The sequence below is a fragment of the Anser cygnoides genome, chromosome 11 (assembly GCF_040182565.1).
Source record: "Anser cygnoides isolate HZ-2024a breed goose chromosome 11, Taihu_goose_T2T_genome, whole genome shotgun sequence".
Lineage (NCBI taxonomy): Eukaryota > Metazoa > Chordata > Aves > Anseriformes > Anatidae > Anser > Anser cygnoides.
Window position 1 is genome coordinate 8,448,848 of NC_089883.1, and position 22,924 is coordinate 8,471,771.

At 61.9% G+C, this 22,924-nt stretch overlaps 1 protein-coding gene and 1 long non-coding RNA gene across 12 annotated transcripts in view; one reads left to right on the forward strand and one right to left on the reverse strand.

The window, feature by feature from the left end:
- Nucleotides 1-17,016, forward strand: part of LOC136791684 (uncharacterized) — a 35,919-nt gene extending 18,903 nt beyond the window's left edge. For 6 of the 11 annotated variants that reach the window (XR_010834176.1, XR_010834177.1, XR_010834173.1 and 3 more), the window contains 2 exons: nt 14,382-14,482; nt 16,359-16,576. Coding sequence is in view for 3 of the 11 variants with exons in the window: in XM_067003762.1 (XP_066859863.1) it covers nt 14,382-14,482; nt 16,359-16,368 (111 nt within the window). In the remaining 8 variants the exon portion in view is untranslated. Of the gene's footprint in view, nt 1-14,381; nt 14,483-16,358 lie in introns of all 11 variants that reach the window. The other 5 variants (XR_010834178.1, XR_010834179.1, XR_010834174.1 and 2 more) reach the window with 3 other exon arrangements.
- On the reverse strand, nt 16,692-20,825 carry LOC125183718 (uncharacterized). Its single transcript, XR_007166182.2, has 2 exons — nt 20,011-20,825; nt 16,692-16,905 (listed from the first exon to the last, which is right to left on the reverse strand). It is a non-coding gene; the product is annotated as an uncharacterized lncRNA (long non-coding RNA).
- Nucleotides 20,826-22,924: the final 2,099 nt, after the last annotated feature.

Genomic DNA, 22,924 nt, shown 5'->3' on the forward strand with positions numbered 1-22,924 from the left:
CTCAGCCAAGTTCAGAGGGAGCTCTGCAAGTCGTTGCTGCAGGTGGCCAGGGCTAGAACAGTCTTTTGGGGCTATTTCTTCTGGTTTAAGCAGCACTAGGCAGAGCTTTGAGAAGCTCTGCCCGTAGAAGGCATCAGTGCCCTCTTCTAGGGTCTGTGCCGTACCCTAAACAAAGAAATAAGGAATCGATGCCCTGCTCAGGAAAGGTGGAGGTGGGAATGCCCCCCCTGCACTCTGGGTTGGGTGCCAGAAATCCCTGTTTTCCAGCTTTCTTCCCCTCTTCCATCCCTCTCTCAGGGGTGGATGCCTTCTGGGTGGAACGGCAGCTGGCGAGGCTCGGCCAGAATGACTCTCAAGGGGTTTATCACACGGCTTGGGATTTGAGATGTTTGTTGTAAAACCCCATCACCTGGAATCAAGGGCTGCTTGAAAGTTTCAGTTTTCACTTAAAAGTAATAAAATGGTGCTAACGAGAAGTGTATTTATGGGCGTCATCATTACAGGGGAAGCTCTGGAAACAAGGCAAAGACATGCTAGGGCCTGGAATTGCCAATCTGAAAAAGATCCTCCAAATCCTTGGGTGTTTCTGGAGTCAAAATTAATGGTTTTGAGGAGTCAGATTCCTGGTATTCAGAGCTTGAGGCTGGAAGCATGAAATGCTGCATAGCTTTGACTGGGGAGTGAAAGAGAGCCTAGCAAATTCAAGTACGATGGATTGCATTGGGTTGGATGGGGTCTGGCTTGCTCCTGCTGGGTGTACTGATGACTCTCAGGAGCGGTCCAAGCCACTGATCGTAAAGAAACTTGGAAGTGAATGTCTGTGGTGTGTGCTTCAGCCTCTGACCTGTAATAGTTGGTGATGCTGGTGAAGGCACCCTGTTCTGCAGGAGATCAAGTCAGGGGTGCCCACATGTGTGTGTGCTCGTGGAGCTGGTGGGGGTGAGGCTGCACAGAGGCAGACTGGCTGTGCCTGTGGACCTGTACTGGTCTGGCACACTCTGGGGACAGCTGGCAGAACATTATTTGACTTCCCCACTGCCAGGGCTCAGGAGAAAAATGCGTGGTTTTTTCATTACTCTGGTCCTTGCTTTAACTGAGAGGTCAGTGCTGTGCTCAGTGCCATGGGGGACTCTGCTTAAGAGCCAGGGGAGAAGGCACTGTCCCTGTGCTGTCCTCCTGGGGCTGTGCAAGAGCTCCCTGGGTTGCCACAGCCACGTCCCAGGTTGCCACTCAGACCGGTCTCAAAGGGGCACATGCTCCTTCAGTCCGTTTGTGATGCGCTGCACAGGCATCACCCTCACACCAGTCACCACTTTGTCTGAACGTGCTGTAACCAGCGTGGTTTTTAATATATCTTATGTGGAAATGTGCTGGAGCTCACCGAAATGAAGGGGAAACTGCAGGCACGAGTCAGGACTTGTATGAGCTGGCCCCGTGGCTTCTTGAGTTCTTTTGGGTCTGGCTTTCATTACCCCACACAGCCGGCTCTGCTCATCCACAGCATTTAAAGCAGCTCCGGTCCTGCACCGTCCCCGGGCTGGGCTTTTCCCGGCGGTGTGGAACTGCGGAGCAGAGTGGAAACACAGAGCGCTAATGAGCGGGTGCTAGGCCGGGGCCCATCGGGCTCGTTTTGCCCGTGATCAGGCTCAGGGGTGACGTGGCAGAGCAAGCGGAGAGCTTGGGGAGGAAACAAACGGCTCACATACACGGGCTGGCTGGGGAGCCCCTTAGGGGACCGCTGCCTTGCGAAGGGGAGATGTTGCCTGCGGCTTGCTGGGCTTCTGTAGGCTGGTGGGACCTCAGACTTGTGTCTCTTTCCATCCTCACGTGCCAGAGGTTAAATGAGCGCCTGCTCTTGCTGCGAGAGCTTTAGGATATGGTGGCTGGTCTCCGGTCCCTAACCAACAGCGCGCAACATGGCTGAGTGCTGGGGGAGCAAAGGCTCTGCTGCTTCCCTTCGTTTGTGGAAGGGCTGCCCTGTGTGAGCACGGGGCCTGTGTCTGTCGCAGCTGGCCACAGATGCCCGCTGCGTGCAGGGTTTGCCTGCTCCCCGTCCTCTGGGGGCAGCCTGGGATTGCTGGCACTGGTTGCTCGTCCTGCTGAACCTTCAGACCTGCGTCCCCTGATCAGACCTGCTCGGTACGTGTCACCCGGGCAGGCACGGGGACGCCGGGCTGTGCAAACTGCACACCGTGCCCCTGAGGGACCGGCTTCACGGCTGTGCGGAATTAGTCTGCATTTTCTAGGCCACTTCTGGAAACGGCTGAAAATTTGCTTTCCTTAGCCTAAAAACCGAGCTCTCCCGTTGGCTCTTCAAGTGACGGGCAGGGACTAGAGGTCTCCTGTGACCCGAGAGCCTGACGAAGCTGTGAACGGCTCAGTGAGGGTGGAAATGGGTTTTGCAGGTCGTTCTGCACGCAGTCACGCTTGAAGCTGTTGTTCCCCTGATTTGGGCACGAGTGCCACGGTGCTGTCGCCTTCCCCGAGCATCCCCGCTCCCCTCTGCTGCCTGGCGTGCTCCCGTGGTGCCGCGTCAGGGGGAGAGCGTTGGTGGCAGGGGGCACCTCAGGGCTGCTGAGCCCGAGGGAGAGAAGGGACGGCTCTGGTGACGACCACTCGCTCTGCCACGCAGCCCTGGGGAGCGGGAGGCTGCGTGACAGCCCGCCTGATGCTCTCCGCAGGCCCTCCTGCCCGCGGAGCCGGCGGTGACACATTTGTGACATGAACGGAGAGGAGATGCCAGCGTGAGATCCTGGTCGTGTCAGCCGGCATCGGGTACCGGGCCCGGCCGTGGCTGCCAGCAGCTGCCCTGAGCGCTGGCGAACACGATCCAGGGCTGATCCCGGGGCGTTTGCTCCACGTGCACGCCTGCGGCGAGGTGCTGTCCTAAAAGTCTCGTGGCCCCCGCTCCTGGGGCTCTCCGAAATGCCCCTGGAGCGATACCGTGGCTGCCGGAGGGACACCGGCCGCGGATGTGACAGGCTCACGCTGGGCTTGCAGTCAGACAACGGGTGCCGGCTTCGTAGGGTGCAGGTGCAAATGTTTCGGGGGGGATTTGCTTTCCTACAGATCCTATTGCTTCTCCGGAAAGACGGGAAAACTCTGGTCCTGAAGGGATGAACACTGCCTGCACTTTGATGGCAGCCGTCCCAGGAACCGTAGGGAAAAAAAGACACCCACTGCTTTTTTCATATCTCCTTGTTTCTGTCTGCCTATCAGCCTGTCAGCTAGCTAGATGCTAATCCACATCAGCAGCAGCACAAATAAAGCTAGACTGGAGGGATGCTAATTTATGCCTGGATTTCATGCTTTGTTTTACTTCCACACTTTATTGGACAGGGTAGGCTTTGTGAGTGACGTAAAATGTCGTGTGCGCTCTCCCCGTGGCAGGTTCCTGCACATGCAGCAGGAGAAGTTCATTTCTCTGCGTCCCCTGCAGCTTTGCACATGCCTTTCTCTGCCTCCCCTGGGTGTTTTTTGGGGGGGTTATTTCCGATAAACTCCCATCCGACGAGGCCTTGCGCTGAGTTTTGCTCTGCCGCATTTAAAAGCCGGGGATGCGTTTCCAGCCTCGCCTCGCTTTCCGTGCTGGTGCAAGCATTTCTGCATCTAAACTGTAATTTTTTATGCTCTTAACCGGGTAACGGGACTGCAGCCTCTGTAATTTGCATGAATAAATGTCATGTAAAATCATCTGCTCGTGGATAGTGACCAGCTGAAAAGTTATGTTGGGAGGCAATCCGTTCTGAGCGCTCCGCGGGTCGGTTTAATGAGACGTTGAGATTTGCACGCCTCGGTGTCTGGGAGGAGAAGCCTGGGTGGGTGGATGGAAGGTCGCAGGGGCGCCCCGAGCCTGCCGCTGCCAGGGCCGTGGAGGTGCCCTGACCTGCGTGGTGCGAGCAGGGGAGGAGCTTTGTCTCTTGGTGTCGGTGAAACCCGGAGGGTTGGTCGGGAAAAAAACCCACAGCACTTTGAAATGCACTTAGGAAAAGGGGAAATGTAAAGATTATTCAAACAAGAGTTAATAATGAAGGGTCTTGCGTGGTTTCTTGCACAGGATACACGCTGTGACCCTTGGGGTCTTTGACAAGAAGAGTCAGCCCTCAGGGACAGGGAATTAGGTGTGTGGAAGGACTTCAGCCCCTGTTAAAGGGTAGGAGATGCCCAAATCCCTTTGAGTCTCTGTGCCCAAGAGGCTGGCACTGACTTTCCCCTGCAGCCGAGGCTTCGTCAGCAAAGTGGCAAATGACTGGTTAGGGAAAGAAGAGCCAGGCCAGAGCTGGAGAGGACTTTGAACTGGCCGCGTTGGCTACCAATCGCCCTACGTCTTCACCCAGCTCCCTCACACCTCCCGCTGCCCTCTGCGATAAAGCCAGGGAGAGGAGCCCAGAGGCAGGTCCTGCACCGAGCTCTGCCCCCAGCTCCCCCGGGTTAAACCCCAAGTGGGGAGTTAATTGCGGTCGGTAAAAGCCGCCCAAATTTACAGCAGGGAAATGAGAGCGGAATCGCGTGTCCTTGTTTCTCTGTGCCGTCAAGTAGCTTCCCGCAGCCCCGCGTCCCGGCACGCTGATCTCTGGTGGGTTTTATCTCATGTGGTGTCTGCATCGCCCCGTTAAAACCAGAGCTCTGTTCCTGGTCCTGTACGTGGCACTGTGTCCAGTGCCTGTCCCCGTGTGCTGGAGGAGAGGGATGTGGCCCTAAAACTGTTCACGACTACTCGTGCGGATAAAAAGCCCAGGTTTGCCTCCTTGGCAGCGGCTTCCCCTTTCTAGCAGAAATATTTGCGCTTTCATTGTGGCACAGCGGTCACGGGAAGGATGCTTCACCCTCACTCAGGTTCTGGGGTTTCCGTGCGAAGTTTTGCCCTGCCGTGCTGGTGGCGGGGTCCAGAAACCTCTCAGAGGACACAAAAAAGCTCCGGGTGGTGGGCCTGCCTGCAGGAACAATGTCACGGGAGCCGGGCTTTCTCCAGCTCCCAGGCCTCTGCCGCAGCGAGGCAGCTCTCTTTTCGGGTTTACATCACGGCTTTTTTTTTCCCGATTAAGCTGATGGCCGGGAATAGTTTCTTCCTCCCGAGGTGCATCTGTTGGTGGAGGAGGACGTGGGCTGTGGCATTTGTGTCGGCAGCTTTCGCCGGGCCCCTCCTTTACAGCTCCTCCAAAGCAGACACGCGGGGCTGGTGCCTGCTCGGCTTGGGGGGGGACACCTCCGAGCATCGCTCGGCTCTTCCTTGGGGAGCATGGGAGGTGGATGGAGGTGCTGGGCTTTGTGCGCCTGCCTCTTGGAGGTCTCTTTGTTTTGTCTCCCCCTCGAGTACCTTGTGCAGCCGCATTTGCATATATGGAAAATGCTGCCACCATCTCCTCCCCCTTTCCCCAGCCCCGCGCTGCCTTCGCTCCGCCGACTCGTGGGCATTTCCAGCTGAACGGTGTCTGCCGAGCCCGGCCAAGCGTGTGGTGGGGCTGGGGGCGAGCCCTCCTCCGTCTGCCGTTCCCTTCCCTAGAGGGCCGTGGGGTGGTCGGGGGGCGGGCAGGACATCAGGGGGATTTTTGCTTAATTCCCTCTGACTAGCAAGGAAGGCGGTCAGGTCCTGGAGGGGGGTCTGCTCCGCTCCCCGAGCCCCCGGCCCCGACACCCTTCTGCTCGCCGCCTTCCTCCCGCCGTGGCGTGGCCGGCGGCAGCCCCGCGGGAAGCATCCGACCCGCGCCGCCGCTCTGCTCTCCTCCTCTCATCCACCAGGCCACGTTTAAACAATTTTCCTCCCTCTCTGGAAAGCCTGGGAGCGGGCGGTTCTACTGATAAATCCCCTGCTCCACCGGCCAGCCGTCCAGCTCCCCAAAGATGTCCTCTGCGGGACATTTTAAGTCACTAAATCCCCGCCGAGGTGCTGCAGGCTCCATCCCTGCGGTCCTCGGGCTCAGGGCTCGCTGCACGGGGACAGCCCGGGCCATTGGAGTGGCCGGGGGCGGAAGAAGGGGGTGGAGGAGAGCCGGGGCAGCTGCGGGGCTTGTGTTAGTAAACACTTCCTTGGGTTCACATTTTAATTCCTTGCCCCCCTTCCCCATCTTCTCCCCCATCCTTTCCCTTTTCTGTACGCTCACACAATGAGACCATTGTCAAGGGGTGATTTGAATGAGGGGTCTCCGGGCATGTTCCCAGCATTGTCAAACAGAGTGGGAAAAAAACCACAACTCCAGCCTAGCCAGGAGGACCAGACCAGACTGAGACAGATGCCTAAATTAGTGACAAAGCCTTTTGAATGTCCCCCCTAGACAAGGGTTGCCTTGTGCGTGTGTGCGTGTGTGTGTGCATGCTCGTGGGTGTGTGTTTGTGGCTGGGTGGCAGCTTGCATGTCTCCCCATGTTAATTAGTTTTGCATGCATGTCTGATAAGGTGCCAATGAATATATTTGTCCTCCTTCCATTGGCGAAAGCTGTCTCGGCGGCGGGGGAGATGCGGGGCGCTGGGAGGCGGCGGGGGGGGGGTGCTGGGTGCAGCCCGGGGTGATTGAGCTGTGCGGAGCCGGGAGAAGCCGGGGTAAAGCTGGGCTTCCCAGCGATGCGAGCGGCTGCCCTCGCTGCAAATTGGGGAGAGTTTAAAAGAGAACCGAAGCTTTTTTGTTTTTTTTTTTTTTTTTTTTGGTTCACTGGGTCTTTCTGTTCATCTTTGCTGATTGTCTGGCTGAGGGGCTGTGGGCTCTTTCTTCTCCTTTGCCCCTGCGTCTCTCTCTCGAGTCCCTTTTTTAAGGGTGTTTATTTCCAATGGGTTTGTATCCATCTTTGTATGTACACACACACACGCAATCACTCACACAAAGCCCCGCACACAAAACCTCGGCCTGCTTCTCCAGAAAGGCAGTCGGATCCAGTGCCAGCCACAAAACACGGGAAGGAAGCAAAACGGCTGGGCGTGCGGGATGGGGCGGTGGAAACAGGGGCTGGGGAGACAAAGGGGTGGGCGCTATCAAGGGCTTAAAGGATTTATAAATGTTGGCTCGGGGTGGAGTTACTAATTACCGAGAGAAAAGTCTTTCTGCACCCCCAGTGTATGGACCAGCACATAATGCTGTTCCTAGAGTGCTTTTATCATCCGTCCGTCCGTCCATCCATCCATCCATCCGCATTCGATAGGTTCACCCAAGAATCCGTAGCACACTTAGGGAAAATTAATTTCTTGTGCAATTTATTTTTTTTTTTTGCATCCTTTCCCTTAAATCACCAAGACTTCAGAGCCCACGTACGTTTCTTGAGCAGACCGAGAAGAGGCCCTAGAAAGGCATGAGATGCCATCTCTGCCCGTGCTGCCGTCCGCCTCTGAGCAGCTGCTGTGCTGAAAGAGCAGGGAATGACGCGGCTGAGCAGCGCCCAACGCAAGGCTGCTCTGAAGCCGGGCTCATTTGGGGAAGTTCTGCTGCACGCAGAGGTTTGGTGGCTTTGCTCTCTCTTCCACGCTGGGGTCCTGGTGCTGGCAGCGAAGGCGTGGAGGAGCAGCAGGGTCCTGCAGGAGCCTGGGTGGGAGCTGGCGGGGCGTGGGGTGAGTGCTCCGAGATCCGCGCTGCCGTTGGAGCAGCAGGCACAGCGGGCAACCCCGAGCACCCGTGGGCAGCGCGCGGGAAGAAGGGACCCTTGCGAAACGCAGGTCATCCAGTTGGAGAACAAAGGCAATTTGGTGTGACTTAAAAGCGGCGCCTAATTGCGCGGGGTGAATAATGAGCAGTGGGGGAGGCAGCCCCGCCGTCCTCCCAGCGGGCTGCAGCCAGTGGCCAAGCCCCGCGTCTGGAAACCCCGAGTCGGTGCCAGCAAATCGTGGGTGTCCTTGGAGAGAGCCAGCCCGCTGCTCGGCATCTGTGCCCCTTTCAGGGCCGCTGGGGCTCCTCCATCGCAAAGCCATTGTGCTGACATTAAGTTATAAAGCAGAGGGGAGGCTGCTGGTAGGAGAAGTCGCCGTGCAGGTGCTTGGACCCATCGTTTGCTCACGGGGTGAATCTGATGCCCACAGCTGAACCCGGTGCATCGTGGCCTTCAGTCACAAGGACGAAGAGGGAAGCAGCACCCTGCAAAGTGCGGGCAGTTCCCTCCCTGCGCTTCATCCCCAAGCAAAATCCTTGCTGGAGACCCCTTCCAGCTGCTCTCCCACCCCTCCGCGCATCCCTGCCTCCTTCATCCTGCTCCCAGGCCCCACGCGGGGCTATGGAAACCGCTTTGTCAGAGCTCCTTGCCAGGCTGAGCTGCAGAAGGGTTGTGTTTTGTTTTTTTTTTTTCCCTTTCCCCCGTTGGGATGACTATTCCCACACAAGCAAAGCCTTTTAATGAATCCGTGGCAGCAAAGTAGGTAGCGCGCTCGCCCTGCCAAGGCTGCTTGGCACAGCCGGAGGCACGTAACCGCCGTGGGCTGCCGGCCGGGGACAGAGCGGGAGGAGTTAACGTGGGGACAGAGCGGGGACAGCTCATCCCCAGCGGGAAGAGTAGCACAGGCCTGTCCTTCATCGGCCTCCCCCTCATCCACGCGCTCTTCCTCCCTCCGCACCGCATCCCACCTCTTTCTCTCCCTCTCCCACCTCCTCCCCTGGCTGCTTTCTCCTTGCACCGCTCCTCTGCCGCGTCGTTTTCTCACTCCTCCCCCGGTTTCGCTCGTGCCCCTGCTCTCTCCGGCGTGTTCCCCTCTCGCGAGCGCTGCCGTGTCTCCGGAGCTGGCTTTCAAGTGGGAACGAGGGGCCGGGTATTTGGGCTGCGGCGGAGGTCACAGCTATATGGGGATTGTTTAAAAGAGATTTGCCCACATCCCAGCCCATGTGACCAGCCTCAGCTGCAGGTCTCTCTTTCTTAATCTGGAGATAAGCGTGATTATCCGAGGAAGGGCTGTTCGGAGCTTTGTAACTGTGACAGGGGAGCTTTCAAGTCGCACTTTGCTGGCAGAGCAGCGTTTAAAGCCGGGGAATCAGATTCCAAGCGTGGCTTTGCATCTCTTTTCTGCTGGGAGCATGGCGCAGGGCCGGCAGTGGGGATGGGAGCTTTATTAGGACTTTGCTTATGATGCGGAAAAAAGAGCTGGGGGAGGGAAGCGTTGTGGGAAGAGGGAGGCGAAAAAATCCCAATTCGCCATTTCCCAGAGTAACAGAGATGCTCCTGCTCAAGGGGCCGGGCCGGCAGGAAGGGCTCCGTGGTGGCTGGGGAGGATTTCGGTGGCTGGCTCGGCGCTGCCGTGGCGGCACCCGGACGGCGAGCACGTGGCTGGGAGGTTTCACTTCTGGACGGTCCGCTCCGGGTGCGAGGCAGCCAGGCGGCGTTGGGTGCTCCTGCTCTCCCGCATCGCCCCGACAAGCCCCTCGCCCAAGAGGCCTCCAGGGCCCCGTTTGGAAATGAAACGCTCCTCGGAGCCGGGATCAGCCCGTCCTGCCCGCATCGTGCCCCTGCTGCCTGTCCCCATCCAGAGGCGGGACCTTCGCGGGGCAGCTGTGCGGGGAGGATGGCGGGGACACGTGGTGGTGGTGTGGTTTAGTGTCACGGCGCTGTCCTGCGCCGCTGGAGGGGGAGGTCATTACAAGGGCACGGTCTCTGAAGGTTTCTTTCAGCGGGGCAGGCATCAAACTAGGGGTGAGTGGGAACGTTCAGCTGAGGAGCGGGGCGCTCCTTTGCTTCTATTTGTAGAATAGGAACTCGTAGCAGAGACGCACCGCGGCGTTGCTTTTGATGGAGATGGGTCAAGGAGAGAGAAACCTGGATCCACGCCAGGGGCTGGAATCTGGGTCGAGGCTGAATCAGGACTAAGTGCCAGCGCTCCGGACTGCCGCTTGGGCAGCACTCGCTGTTCTTGCCGTATCCTTCTTGGACGTGGTTCAGCTTCCAGCGTGGCAGCTGAGGCCAGCCTGATCCGAAGGACACCCGGAACAGTCCCCGCCTGCTCCCCCCGCCCCACGCACCCGCTTCTGGCTGGTGGGAACCTGCAGGGAGGGCACCGAGCAGCCCCTTCGCCCGGCTTTGTTTGAGCAGGGGCAGTTTCTTGCCTATGTCATGGCACCGAGGGGCGGCAGATAGCCCTCTTCTTCCTCTTCCCTGGGGGCACGTCGTGTTTTTTGTAGCTCAGCCCTGGTGGCTATCCAACCTTACGGCAGCCCAGGTGAGAGGTGAGGCAGGTCGCGTACCTTCACCTGAAGGTAGGGGCATGGAAATGCGTGTCGGCAGGGCTGGTGGCTCGCTTTCCCTCCGCCACTTTCAGGAGGGGAGCGATTGCAAATGCATCATCCTGAGAGCAAGCTCTGAAATATCTCCCACATTGTCTGCCTGTCCCTGGAGCCCCACACAGCTGGTCTGTGGGTGGAAGCTCTGTTTTCCTTGTACCCCCGTGAACTTTATTTTTTGCTATTTTTCTCTGTGCGCCGCTTACATGAATCCTCTTCAGTGCCTACAGCTGATTCCGGGGCTTTACCGAGGATCTGGCCAACATATGTAGCCTTACTCCAGGGTACGGCTCTTGAAGAAACTGGGAGCTGGACATGGCGTGCTACTCGCCCAGCCACAGCAAGGCTGAGCAGCCCAAATCCCTGCCCGCAGCCGTGTTGCACGGATAACGCACGTGCCCCGGGTGCGGGAGAACAAGAAGAGCTCCCCCCGAGCTCCTGGCAGCCCGGCAGGCGGCAGAGGGAACGTGGGCAGGAGCACGGAGGTGTTGGCGTGTGCAGGCAGGAACACGCGCACGCTGGGGCACGCGTGCCCATCCGCACCGGCACGGCCACACGTGTGCTTGCACGGCAGCACGGCCCCGTGCCCCGTCCCTGCCCGAAGCCCTGGGCTGCAAGGTGAGGGCAGGGCGGCCCTCTGAAGGGCCTTCTTAAAGGGGTTTGGGTTTTACTGGCGTTGAATCGCAAGGGTTGATTTATTTGCTGGACGTTTCTGCCAGCTGTCAGGGCACGCACGGGCTCAGACTGGCCGGGTGGGAAGGAAGCAGCGAGCGCTGGCGTCTCAAAGCAAAATATTAGGAATTGGAGGCTGCGTCCCCAGCTCGCCCCAGCCTGGCACCGGGGGACATCTCGGTGCTGCAGTCCCACCGGGGCGAGCTCCTCGCCAGGACTGCCTCTGCCTCCTCCCGACCTCAGGTCCCCAGCAGATTTATTTCTCGCCAACCCGCAGGAGCACCCACACGGGGCGTGATGCCGGGGACAGACGGACAGACGGACATGGGGCGGGTGTGCGGAGCCTGGTTAATGACTGCCCTGCCGGGGCACGCCGAGACCTGATCAGCCCCTTATGGAAAGCTTCTTAGCACGGCTCGGGGCCGATGGCAAGCGGAGGGATGCGAGGTAGAAGGGATTAGTGGGATGATCCACGTGGGGAAGTGTCCTGATGGGATGCACGGGAGAAGCAGCTAAAAAAAGCAAGTGGAGTGGTCGAAGGCTGTGATGGGAGCAAGGAGGAGAAGAGGTGGCAGCCAGGAGTGGTTTGTGTGCCTGGGCTTCGGGCGGTGCTGCACAGAGCGAAAGGGAAAGCACCGATGTGTCTCAATGGGTACAACTGAATGGAGATATGGGGGAGACGGGAGCAGGATGGACAGAACCAAGCCAGGTGGTTTCCCAAAGGTGAGCCGAGCCCAAAAGCCAGGACCTGAGCAAGGTTTCCAGAGAGCAAGGAGGAGCTCTGAAGGAGCCGTGGCCATGCCTGAGAGGTGGGAGAGCCGTTTCTTCTCAGAGCTCTTCTCCAAAGCGGCTGCAGGCAGGAGGAGGAGCTGACACGGATGTGTCGCGCACCTCTTGGCAAGTTAGGCTGGTGCACGCAGGGGGAAGGCAGCTTGCGGTCGGGAGGGTGAGCTGGGTGACTTACCTGCTCCCGAAATGCAGCAGCCCTGGGGAGGGAGCCCTGGGGTGCTTCTCCCCACCGCCAGCACCGCGGGCAGGGAAGAGACAAGGAGTTTCTCCGGGCACCACGTTAGTCCCAGCCTGGCCTCCAGGCTGGAGTTCGGGCCCAGCACAGGGAATAACGCACACGAGGGTCTGGAGGGTCCGTTTGCTCCCCGTCCTGCACAGCGTCCCCGTGCCGCGCTGGGGCTGCAGCTCTGCCCGCACCCAATTCCCTGCGGCACGGGGACCCTGGGGGGACCGAGGGAAGAGCTTCCAGGACCGGGACGGGAAGAACTCTGGGGACCTCCCTGTGACTTTGCTGAATTCACCTGGGTGTCACCTGGCCAGCGGCTGAGACCCAGGGACAACTCGGGGACAACTCAGGGACAACTCAGGGACAACTCAGGGACAACTCAGGGCTTTGTTATTGGTGCCGCCCTTCGGGGCCATTTATGACGAGGCACCTTGGTGCATCAGTCCAGTTTTGGGGATTGATAAAAAGCAAAAACCTTGACCAAAAAAAAAAAAAATTTCTTTGCTCACTACCTCATTGCCATAGTAACAGAGGTCCTGAGGACACCTCTGCCAAGTAGGTCACCGCAGACCCCGTTTTGCTGCCTCTCCAGGGCCAGGGCATCCCCCCGGTAGGGCACGGGAACAACGGGGCTGGCGAGCTGCCCTTCGGTGGGGCTGCTCCCCGGGGCCAGGGCTGCCAGCACCCCGCGGCGGTGCCCTCGTGGGGGACACCAGTGACAGCCCTGAGGTGCCACCGAGGGCTGTCCCACGCCCGGACACCGAACGTGGGAAACTTCTGTCCCTCCTGCCGGCTCGGCTGGTGTCCCCTAAGTCAGGGCTCCCTTCCCGGCCTCCCATCCCCCTCCGCCTCCCTGCCTCCCTCCCCCCTTTCGCCGGAGCCTCTCTCCTCCCGATTTGCATAATTTTCCATTTTCAGTGTCCCCTTTTCTTTTTTTCCTCTCCATATGGTGCGTCCCCCTCTCTGCCTGGCGCAGGAGCCTTCCTTAACAAGCTCGGCAAAGCCCTCTCTCTCAGGGGCTGCACATGAAAGATGCTCTGTAAAAACAGAGGCCGGGAAGGAGCCCTCCCCCTCTCCCCCTTGATTTATAAGGGGCCGGGATGTGGGAACGTTTCTGGGTCGTGCTTTGGAGCCGTCGGGTGCTTGCTGCCGTCTGCAGCGCCTGTTTTCCCCCCGCCATTCAGCGCAGACCCCTACGGCCAGCTCTCCCCGGCTCTTTGATCTGCAATGCAAAAAGAGCGGCCGGGGCGAGCCCGTGCCCCTCGTGCCCGGCCCGACCCCTGGTTTTGGGGTGCTCCAGCCCTGCCACATCGGGGCCAGGCCCTGCCCTTGCTCTGGCTTCACCGTGCTGCACCTCAGCAAGGCTGGGACACAGGTGACACGAGCGACACAGGTGACACATCCGAGCGGCTTTCGGTGTCATCTCCATCCCACCGTGGTCTTTCCCACCTCCGGGGCGCCTCACAGAGCTCCGTCCCAGCAGCTCCGAGGCTCCGCGAGGAGCGGGACCTGGGCTCTCCGTGACACGGGGACCCCGTCACCACCCCGCGGGGAGCCCGACGGCTCCGCCAGTGCCGTGCCACCGGGCTGGGGGTGCCGGCCGGCGGCGCCCGCCCAGCTTTTAACGGGTTAAGCCGGTCTCCAGCTAATTTCTCCCGGCGCTCCCCTCCTCCTCGCACTTCTGTATGCAGCAGGCAGGGCCTCAGCGCAGGTTCCTGCACTGAGCTGTTGCCAGGGGAGTAGTTAGGCGAGTCTGAGCTATGCGGGGAAAAGGCCCGGGCTGTCAAAGTGTCTGAGATGAACCATAGCCCGGTCCCCCTGCAGCTGGGCCCAAGCATGCATCAGCCCTTGTTTGGAGCCTGGGAATGGCAAAGCCCAGGGAGGTTCAAGGGCAAACTTGCTATTCATTAGTCAGGGGTCCTTGACGTTCCCACTCTCTGTCTCCCTTCTTCTTCTTCTTCTCTTTTCTGTCCCTCTTTTGACAGATTCCTGGGTGCTCTGGGGGGAAAGCTCCCCTCCTCCTCCTCCTCGCCCCGGCGAAAGCCCTCCACATAAACTTCCCCAGAAGACAAGGCAGGAGGACAACAATGACGGCGAGCGGCAGCCGCATCCCTCGGGCGTCCTCCCTGCCCGCTCCCCGGCCCTGCCCGCGCCGCACGCCTCCCGCCCGGCCCGCAGCTCGCCCCCGTTTCATTATCTTGATGCTTGCAGGAAATTGTAACTTGAGATAAGAAAATGTCAGCGGCGTTCTCCTCTCGCGGAGCCCCGGTTCCTCGCTCGGAAATGTAAATGCTCGCCCAGGTGCACAGGACAAGAGGTGGAGGGAGCCTCGAGAGGCCGTGCGCGCGCCCGATGCCGGGCAGGAGATAAAACTCGCCGCGGAGGCGTTAACGCGGAGCCTCCCTCCCGCCCCGCCGCGCCGAATATTCCCTTGCTCTCAGAAGCTGAAGCTCCCTTGTAATTATCCAAAGCAAACAGCACGTGTTATTAGGTTAAAATGATTTTTTCCCTCCCCAGGCCCCCGGAGCAGAATGGAGGTGTAATTGTGCTAAGGAGTTAGCAGGGGAGAGCGCAGCTTTTGGTCACATTCAAGTTGGAGGTCTTGAGCCAGGGAGGAGGTATGAAAGGCTTGTATTTGCATAAGCAGCATGCATCAGTACAAAAAGAAAGATATCAGGGGCTTGCAAAATTCAATCAAGGCTGGGAGGGAAGAAAAAGGTGGGGGGGGGGGGGGAAAAGGAAGGGAGGGAAAAAAAAAATGACAGTGAAAAAGGTTTTTCTAAGTAACACCCTGGCGAGATTAAATTGTCCAGAAAGTTTCTCCGCGCGAGCCTGCGAAGCGGAGGCTGGGCTGAGGGGAGGGGAGGAGCAGAGTCCCTCCTTCCCGGCCACAAACGGGGCATTGGCAAGGGATGGGAATGCCATTAGGCAGAGCCTCGTGCACCGGCGTGCTGTTATTTGGGGGTGTGTGCCCTTCTCCCTGCCCCGAACAGCCCCGCGGGGCAGGTTGTCGGCGTTATCTCCGGCCAGCCGCGTTGGTCCGGCGCCTCCTGCCCCCAGTTTCTTACCAAGCGCTGGTGGACATCACCAGGCGGGGTGATGTCTCGTACCAGCGAGCATCCTCCCCATCTGCGCATTAAATGGGGTTCTCAGGAGCTCGTAGCAAGCTCAGCCTGCCCAGGTGGAGGTCAGGGGCACCCAGCAAGGGTTTCCCCTGGCAAGCACAAGGGTGCACCCTCCTCCTCCTCTCCTGGGCCTTGGGAAAGCGCCCAGCACCCTTCAGCTCCCATCCGTGCTGCCCTGCCCACCGGGATGTCAGGATAAAGCACAGCTGAGCTCACCTGGGGTGGAGCTGCCTCCTGCCCCTCCAGCTTCTAGGCTCGCCTCAAAGTTGTGAAAGGGAAGGGATTTTCCTCGGATTCCCATCAAGCGCTTTATGAATACTGTAATAAAGGGGTTGCAGAAGATATCTATTTTTAAGAGGGAAAAAAAATACCCGTGAAAATTGCAGCCTGGACCCCAGAGTGCGGAGTATTTGCACAGTTCAAAGAGTGACGGCGGTTCAGCCACTCGCAGCCCAGGAACGTCGCTGTGCGACCTACAGCACATCACATGCCAGCTACTCCCAGGGCGGCTCATTAGAGAGCCACACGGAAGATTTATCTCTCAAAACGGGCTTGCAAATATTTTATAAAATTTGCAATATTTTATAAAATTACAATTTGGCGCAATAAGAAGAATAAATTAGCCGGCTGATGGCTCCTTTTGCATCCTGGGTCCAAGAGTACTCAGGAACTGGGGGGGTATTTGGCTTGGCTCCTTCCCGCACGGCGGTTTAGAAGCAAAGCAAAGGGAGGACAGCAAAGGATGGGACTGGGTTCAAAAGCTGTGCTAGGGGATCTGTGCTTGCCATGGGGAAAACAAAAAGGAAATGGAGGAAAAATCAGGAAAAATCAGGAAAAGGGGGGAAGAAGCTGCTACAAAGTGTGGGGCAAAAGCAGAAGCGCAGGGAGAGCCGCGAAGGGGACGAGACGGCACTTTTGCCCAGCAAACAGCTTTGGCTCCAGCTCCGAGGCTCAGTATCACTTTCTACAGACAGCCAAGGGCGCTGAGGGCAGGGAAAGTTAACGTGAAGATTAAAACATCAGAGGGCTGTTCCTTTAGTGGCTCTGACATGCAGAGTAATCCCATGCCCCAAAGCCTACGGAGGAAGGACAAGCGGCAACCCCTCCCCGGGCTGGCGGGGCAGGGGCGGACGGGGGTCCGGGCGGGCACGGGGGGAGCTCGGCGTCTCGGGGACCAGGGGGGACCTGGGCAAGGTGGCACCGAGCTGCTGGGCTGGAGGGGCCGGGCAGCGTGGGGTGGGGAGCTTTGGTCCACCCGTGATCCGAGGTGTTCAGCCCTCAGCCGAGCGCTGCTGCGGTTCTGCATGCTGGTTCCGTGCCCTGCCCTGCTGCAGGCTGTAACCTCTCCGTGTTTTCCTTTCCTTCCTAGATCCCAGTGAGTGGAGAAGGGATTTCTCAAGCCTGTGAGCTCCTCGTCGCAGTTGGCTGCCGCCTGCCTGGGCTCGCTGTCTGATGCCTCCAGGATCCTCCAGGAGGGTCCCAACCTGCTGCAGCGATGGCCCTGGCGAGGAGGCGGCTTTGGCTGGTGAACACGGAGGGTTCCTGCGGTGCTTTGGATCACAGCCTGCAGCTGCGGGGAGGGACAGGGAACCAAGGGACAATCCCGCCTAACTCCTGTACGCCTCCAGTACCCCAAATACCCCTGGCAGAACCACAGCGCTCAGATCTGAGCAAGCCACTGCCTCCACTGGCAAAATGCTGGGTGCACGAAGGGGGCGGGAGGGAGGTGGGAGCTGGCTGGACCCTGCTTCCAGCAGGTTTCTGCAGGTTGGGCTCTGCTCATGGAGCAGGGCTTGGCCCTTGCTGCTCATCCACGGGGCTGCGAGGGCGCAGCCGTCCTGGTGGCACCGTGCGTGTGGAGCCCACGGGACTGTGACTGCGTCCGGGCCGGGCAGCCCTGCTGCCGTTCTCTTGCACTGTTAAAAAAAAAAAAAAAAAAAAAGTACTGTCTGTAATTGTCTCCCATTAAAACCAACCCCCACCTCTTGCACTGTTGAAAATAAACACTCCTTTTTGCAAAAGCGAGCTGTGTCATCTGCTGCGCTCTCGGGACGGAGGAGGTGACTGGCCAAGAACAACCCCAGGCGCCCGCAGACGCATCGGGAGCGGCCCAGCCCAGGCGCCCGGGCTGCGTGGTGCCCGAGCGAACGCCTCGCAGCCGAGGGCGATCTTTATTTGGTCTGCACCCTGTCTGGGAAGCAGCCGCTAAACCCAAGGCAAACAGGCCCTGTGAAAGGGGATAATGAATATGTCTCTAAAATGATTTGGAGCCCTTCTGCTTGCGGAGCGGGGTTCCCCATTGTGCCCGGCTCCCGGCGTGCTCTCGGCAGAGCGCGCGAGGTGGCTGCTTTCCCAGCTGAAACCCGAAAAAAAAAAAAAAAAAAAAAAAAGCAAACAATGGGTCAAGGCCCGCATTGTGCGCGCCCAGGCAGGCAGAAGGAGCGCAGCCCGGCATGGCCAAGTTCAAGGCTGGGCAGGGGGCCGGGCGCGCGGGGATGCTAATGGGGCTGCCGAGCCTCGGGGCCGGGAGCAGGGGGGCCGGGGGGCTCTGCGTGCCGTTATCCTGCGCGGCTGCCAGCGCCCCAAAAGCGCCTCGCAGGGAGCGCTGGGGATGGATGCCCGGGGGAGCGAGGGGTGCTGGTGATACTGGGAGGGGGTTGGGTTATCGGGGTGCTGGTGTTATTGGGCGGGGGGGGTGTACGTGCTGGGGAACCGGTGTTAACTGGGGGTGGGTTAGTGAGGGTCTTGGATTAGAGGGTGAACTGGGGTCGCTGGCGGATTTTACTGGGGAAACTGGTGCTGCAGGGAGAAGGGGCACGACAAGAGAGGAGATGGCACGGCGCGGGATCCAGCCAGCCCGTGTGAAGTGCCTGGCACGGGCATCGTGCGGGGTGGGGGCGGCTTTGGGATCCCCGCAGAGGACGAGGCTCGGCCTCTCGGAGGATGCAGCCCAGTGGCAGCGGGCTCAGCCGGGGCCCCCCCGGCCCCCCCCCCTCCCCCCCCAGCCCCTCTTTCCCCGCCGTTTCCCCCCGGCTCCCCCCCGGCCCGGATGAAGTGTGCGGAGACAGGCGGAGCGGCCCGTGGAAAAACACCATGGAGGGCCCGCACAAAGGGGGTTTTATTCAAATTTGTTTAGAGTTTAGCGGATTTGCATGAAAAATGTGTGAGAAAAGCCGGCTCCAATGACCTCATCCCCAGCTGCCATTAATGTTCAATTAAGTGCTGAATAGCGGCAAAGGGGGGACCGGCCGGGACGTGCAGAGAATCCAGGCTCGGGCGCAGACTGTGAGAACCGGGCGGCCCCCCCCGGCCGTCTGGCCCCGGCCAGCCCCGACGGGGTCCCCGTCCCCCCCCCGCCGCCCCCCTCGCAGCGGCGCTCCGGGAGCTGCGCTCAGCCCGACGGGGTCACCCCCCCCCCCCCGGTCTAAAATAAGGGGGACCCCCCCTCCAGGGGGATGTCTGGGTGCTGCTGGCTCTCCCCTGCAGCCCCGGGGGGGGGGGGGGGACGGGACGACAGAGCCCCCACCGCCCGGCCCGGCCGGGCCAGAGCCGCTCTCCGCCTCGCAGCCGGTGTCAAAGCCCAAGTTCAAGTCCACGCCGAGGGGGCTCTGCCCCGGGATTCCCAGCTCCTTCCCATCCTCCGCCTTTTGTTCGCCTCTGACAATTGCTCTTTATTTCTTACACACCCCCAGCCTCCCCCCCGCAAGCCCCCCCGACCCCCCCCCCCCCCCTTCCCGCACTTGGCACCGTTTAGCTGCCTGCCTTGCAAACTTAACAGCCCCGGTTCTTGGTTATAAGCACTCAAATTCCCCTTCTTTCCCCGTATAAACACGGCCCGGGGTGCGCGGCTCTCCCCCGGGGGCTGCCCCCCCCCGGTTCCCACGGCCCGGCCCCGGCCCGCCGAGGGCAGCCGCGGAGTTGCCGCTCCGGGACACGGCGGGAGCACAGGAGCGAGCCGGATCCTGCACAAATCCCCCCCCCCGGGGGCTCCCCCAGGCCGCTGCTGCCCCGGGACGGCGCTCAGGTAAGGGACCCCCCCCACCCCCCCAAATTTAATCCCTGGGGGCTGCCTCTGCTGCGGGGCGCGCCGGTACGGGCAAGTGTGGGGGCTCTCTCACTGCACCCCCAGCACCCCCCCAAAAAATATATCCTTTCCCAGGGCTTGCCGGGGGGTTGCAGTGGCCGTGGGTCCCCCCAGGAGTGCCCCCCCCCCCCGCACCCCTTCCCCCGCAGGGGTGCGCGGCGGAGGCCGGGCCGGGGTGCGGGGATGCTCGGCGCTGCCTGGCGGGGGGAGGTCGGGAGGCCGAGGGGGACTTCCCCAAACTTCCTCCGCCCCCCTCGGGAGGGGAACACCCACCTCGGAGCGGGCCCGGGGGGCTCGGGGGGGACCCCGGCGAGCCGGCACCCCCGGCGGCTTCGCACCTGCAGCCGGGGACCGCCGGTAAAACCGGGCCCGCTGCCGTCGGGGCGATGGGGGAAGGGGGGGGGGGGGGGGCGATGGGGAGCAGAGGGCTCCCGGAGGGGGCTCCGGAGGGCAAACCCCACCCCCGGGGCCTCCTCCGCCCCCCCGGGGGGGCAGGTGGGCCGCTCGGGGCGCCGTGGGGTCGGGGTGCCCGTGGGGAGCGCGGTTTAACGGGGGGGGGAGGTGGGGAGGGGGGGTATAAGGGGGGGACAGCAGCGGAGCCGGGGGGCCCAGCCCCGGGCTTGGCACCTGAGCTGGGGGGGCACAGCTCCGTGGCCGTGCCCTCCTCCGGGGGGGGGGGGCTTCGACCCACGCAAAGCACCCCACGCGTGCCAGCACCGCGCTGGGATGCGCTGGGGGGGAGCGGGGTCGGAGCGGGGCCGCGGGGCCGCAGCTGCCCCCAGGCCTCGGGCACGGGCGGGCAGATTTGGTTTTCCGCTTTTTGTTTTTTTTTTTTTTGTATTTCTTCGAAGACAAATTTGGGCGAAGGGGGTGGAACGAAGCTCCCCTCCCGCGATTAAAATAGAGATAAGGCAAGGCGGGAACGAAAACACCTTACCTGGGCGGAGAGGGCGAGATTCGGGGGGGGAAAAAAAAAAAAAAAGAACAAAAAAAAATAAAAAAAGGGAGGCGAGAGTCTGGGATATGGCGTGGGGAAGGCAGGAGGGGGTCCCGAGGAGCCGGGACCCTTCCCCGCGCCCTGCGCAGCACCGCGGGGGCCCTTTCCCCTCGGGGGCGCCACGTTTCCCCCCCGCGCAACACGAGAGCCGTTTCCCCACGGCCGTTATCGCCCCGTCGGGACGGGGGGGGGATTTTTTTTGGGGGGGGGGGGGGGTCGGCTGGGCACAGCCGGTGCCCGTCCCTCGGCCCTCCCCAAAGCACGAGCCCTGCGCTTCAAGGCGGCGCACGTTTGAAAATAGCAGAACTGGCGCACATCGGGGCGCGGACCCGCCCGCTGATGTGGGAGAGGCTTTATTATCGTTATTTATTTTATTTTTTTTTTTCTGTAGCTATTTTTAAAAAAATAAATAAATAAAAGCGCCCCGGTGCCTCTAATCTCCGTCCCATCCGTGCGCTGCCTGGCGAGCCCCCCCCCCCCATTTCTCCGCCGCCGTGGGGACCCCCACGCGTGTTTGTACCCACGGGGCTGCGTGTCCCCGCGGGATTCCCCCCCCCCAGGACCCCGCAGGGATAAAACCACCTCTGGGACCCCCACCCGGGGGGCTCCGGGGGGGGGAACGCGGCCGTGGTGGACCCGCAGCGGGCACGAGGTGCTCGGGGCCGGCGTCGCAAGGCGTCGGAGCCCTTCGGGGGGGGGGCAAAGCGACTTTCCCCCCCCGGCCGGTCGGCAATCAGAAATCCCCTGCGCATGGAAACAGCCCTTCCCCGGCGGGGGGGGGAGGCGGGAGGGATGGAGGGGGGAAGGAGGGATGGGATGCAGGGGAGAAGGAGGGATGGAGGGAAGGAGGGATGGAGGGGGGAAGGAGGGATGGAGAGCTGGAGGGGGGGGCGGGAGGGGGGAAGGGTGCCGCGCCCCCCGATTGGCCGCTTAAGCACGAAAATCCAGCGCTGGCTTTGAGGGGAGGGGGCCCGGGGGGTGCTGGGGGGCAGAGGTGGGCGCTGGGGCCGCTGGCGGGGCCCCCCCGGCCCCCCCCTCCCGGCAGCCATTTTGCGGCAGTGCCTGCCGTCGTGCCAGGGCCGGGCGGGGCGGGGGGGGGGGGCGGGAGGTGCTCGCTGCCCTCCCCGGCCCGGCGGGGCTGGGGGGGCTCCGTGCCACGGTGGGAAATGTATTGCCTCGCCCGGCACGCTCGCCCATTGACAGAGATAAACATGCAAATGTGACGATTTGCATGTGATTAACATACAGGCAGATTGGGGGGGGGAGGGGCCGCCTGTGTGCGCACTGCAGCGTGTGTTAATGCAACACCCAAACAGCCATTGCTGATGGCTCCCGCCAGCGGCACCTGCGGGCCCCTTTTCGCCCCCCCCCCCCCAGCTCCCCCGAAGCTGGCACCGTCCCCCCCCGCGCCCCCATCCCCGACCCCCTCCGGACCCCACTCCTGTCGCCCCTTTTCCCGAGCCCGGCCGGGTGCAGGAGGGAGAAAAGCGCAGCCCCCCCACCCCGGTGCGGAGCCACCCGGCCCCGTTGGGCTCGGTTCAGCCCCGCGGGACGCGGGGACACGCGTGGGTCACTACAAGGCTGCCCCGAGCCGGGGATGTGCTGGGGCTGGGTTTTCACCTTGTGCGTGGGAAGGAGGCGGAGGGCTGGGGGGGCTCCGTTCAACCGCTGCTGCTTCCAGGCTCCGCCACCGCCTGAAACCGCGCGGGGAAGGGGAAAAGGGGGGCGTGGGAGCGTGGCCGGCGGGGTCCCGGGCCCGGCAGTGGTCCCCGAGCGGCCCCGGAGCTGGGGGGGGCACCGGGACGCACCCCTCGGGGTGCTCCCATCGCGCCGCACCCGTGGCCGAGCCTCCCTCGGGGGGTGTCCCCCCGTCCCCCCGCCGCTGTCCGTGCCCGTGCGCGGCCGCGGCCCCAAATTTTGCACACGCGTGGCCCCAGCCGGGCTCACCCACGGGGGTGTCAGCGATTTCTGCACGTGCCGCACCCCCCAAACCCCCCGGCACCCTCACACGGGGGGTGTATCCGAGCCCTGTGCACCCGCACCCACCGAGGGCACCCGCACCCACCGCCTGGGCCCACACCCACCGTGGGTGCCCGCTCCCCGGACACCCGTGGGTGCGTCCCACGGCGGGCTGAGCCCCGCAGCCGCGGCCCCAGGGGTGCGGGGAAGGCCGTGCCCCCCCGGCTCGTAGCTCAGCCGCCAGGAGCCCCCCAGGCCGGGCATCCCCTCTCCGCCGGCTGCGGTGCGGCGTGGGGGGGGCCGCGGGGCGCCCTGCCCACACCCCCGCGTGTTTTCGTTGAAGTGGGAACCTCGCCCTGCCCTGCCGGCACGGCAGGCGAAGCAGCGGGCCGCGGGGCGAGGAAAAAGCATCCACGGAGGGAGCCGGGGGGGGCGAACCCAGTCCGAAATTGGGGGGGGCACATCCCGGGTACCCGTCACGGTTCCCCCACCCCCCAAAAAAAAAAAAAAACACGGAGGTTTTGGGAGAAAGCGGGGGCGGCCCCGGGGGTGCGGGGGGCGCAGCGGGCAGCGCCCGTTCCCTGCCCCGGCTGCGGGGATGCTGCGGGGATGCTGCGGGGATGCTGCGGGTCCCCGGCTCCCCTCGCTGCTCTCCGCACCCCGGGGTCCCCGTCCCCAATTTAGGGCTCCCCGGCCCCAATTTAGGGCTCCCCGTCCCCAATTTAGGTGCCCCCGAGCCTCGGCACCGTCCTCCCGCAGCCCCCAGCAGCAGGTCCCCGGTGCGCACGGGCGGTTTGCGGGGCCGGGAGCCCCGCGTTCCTCCGCCGGTCCCCGGCGGCACCGGGGGGGGGAGAGGGCTCCGGGGCCGGGCGTTATTTGGGGAGGGGGCTCAGGA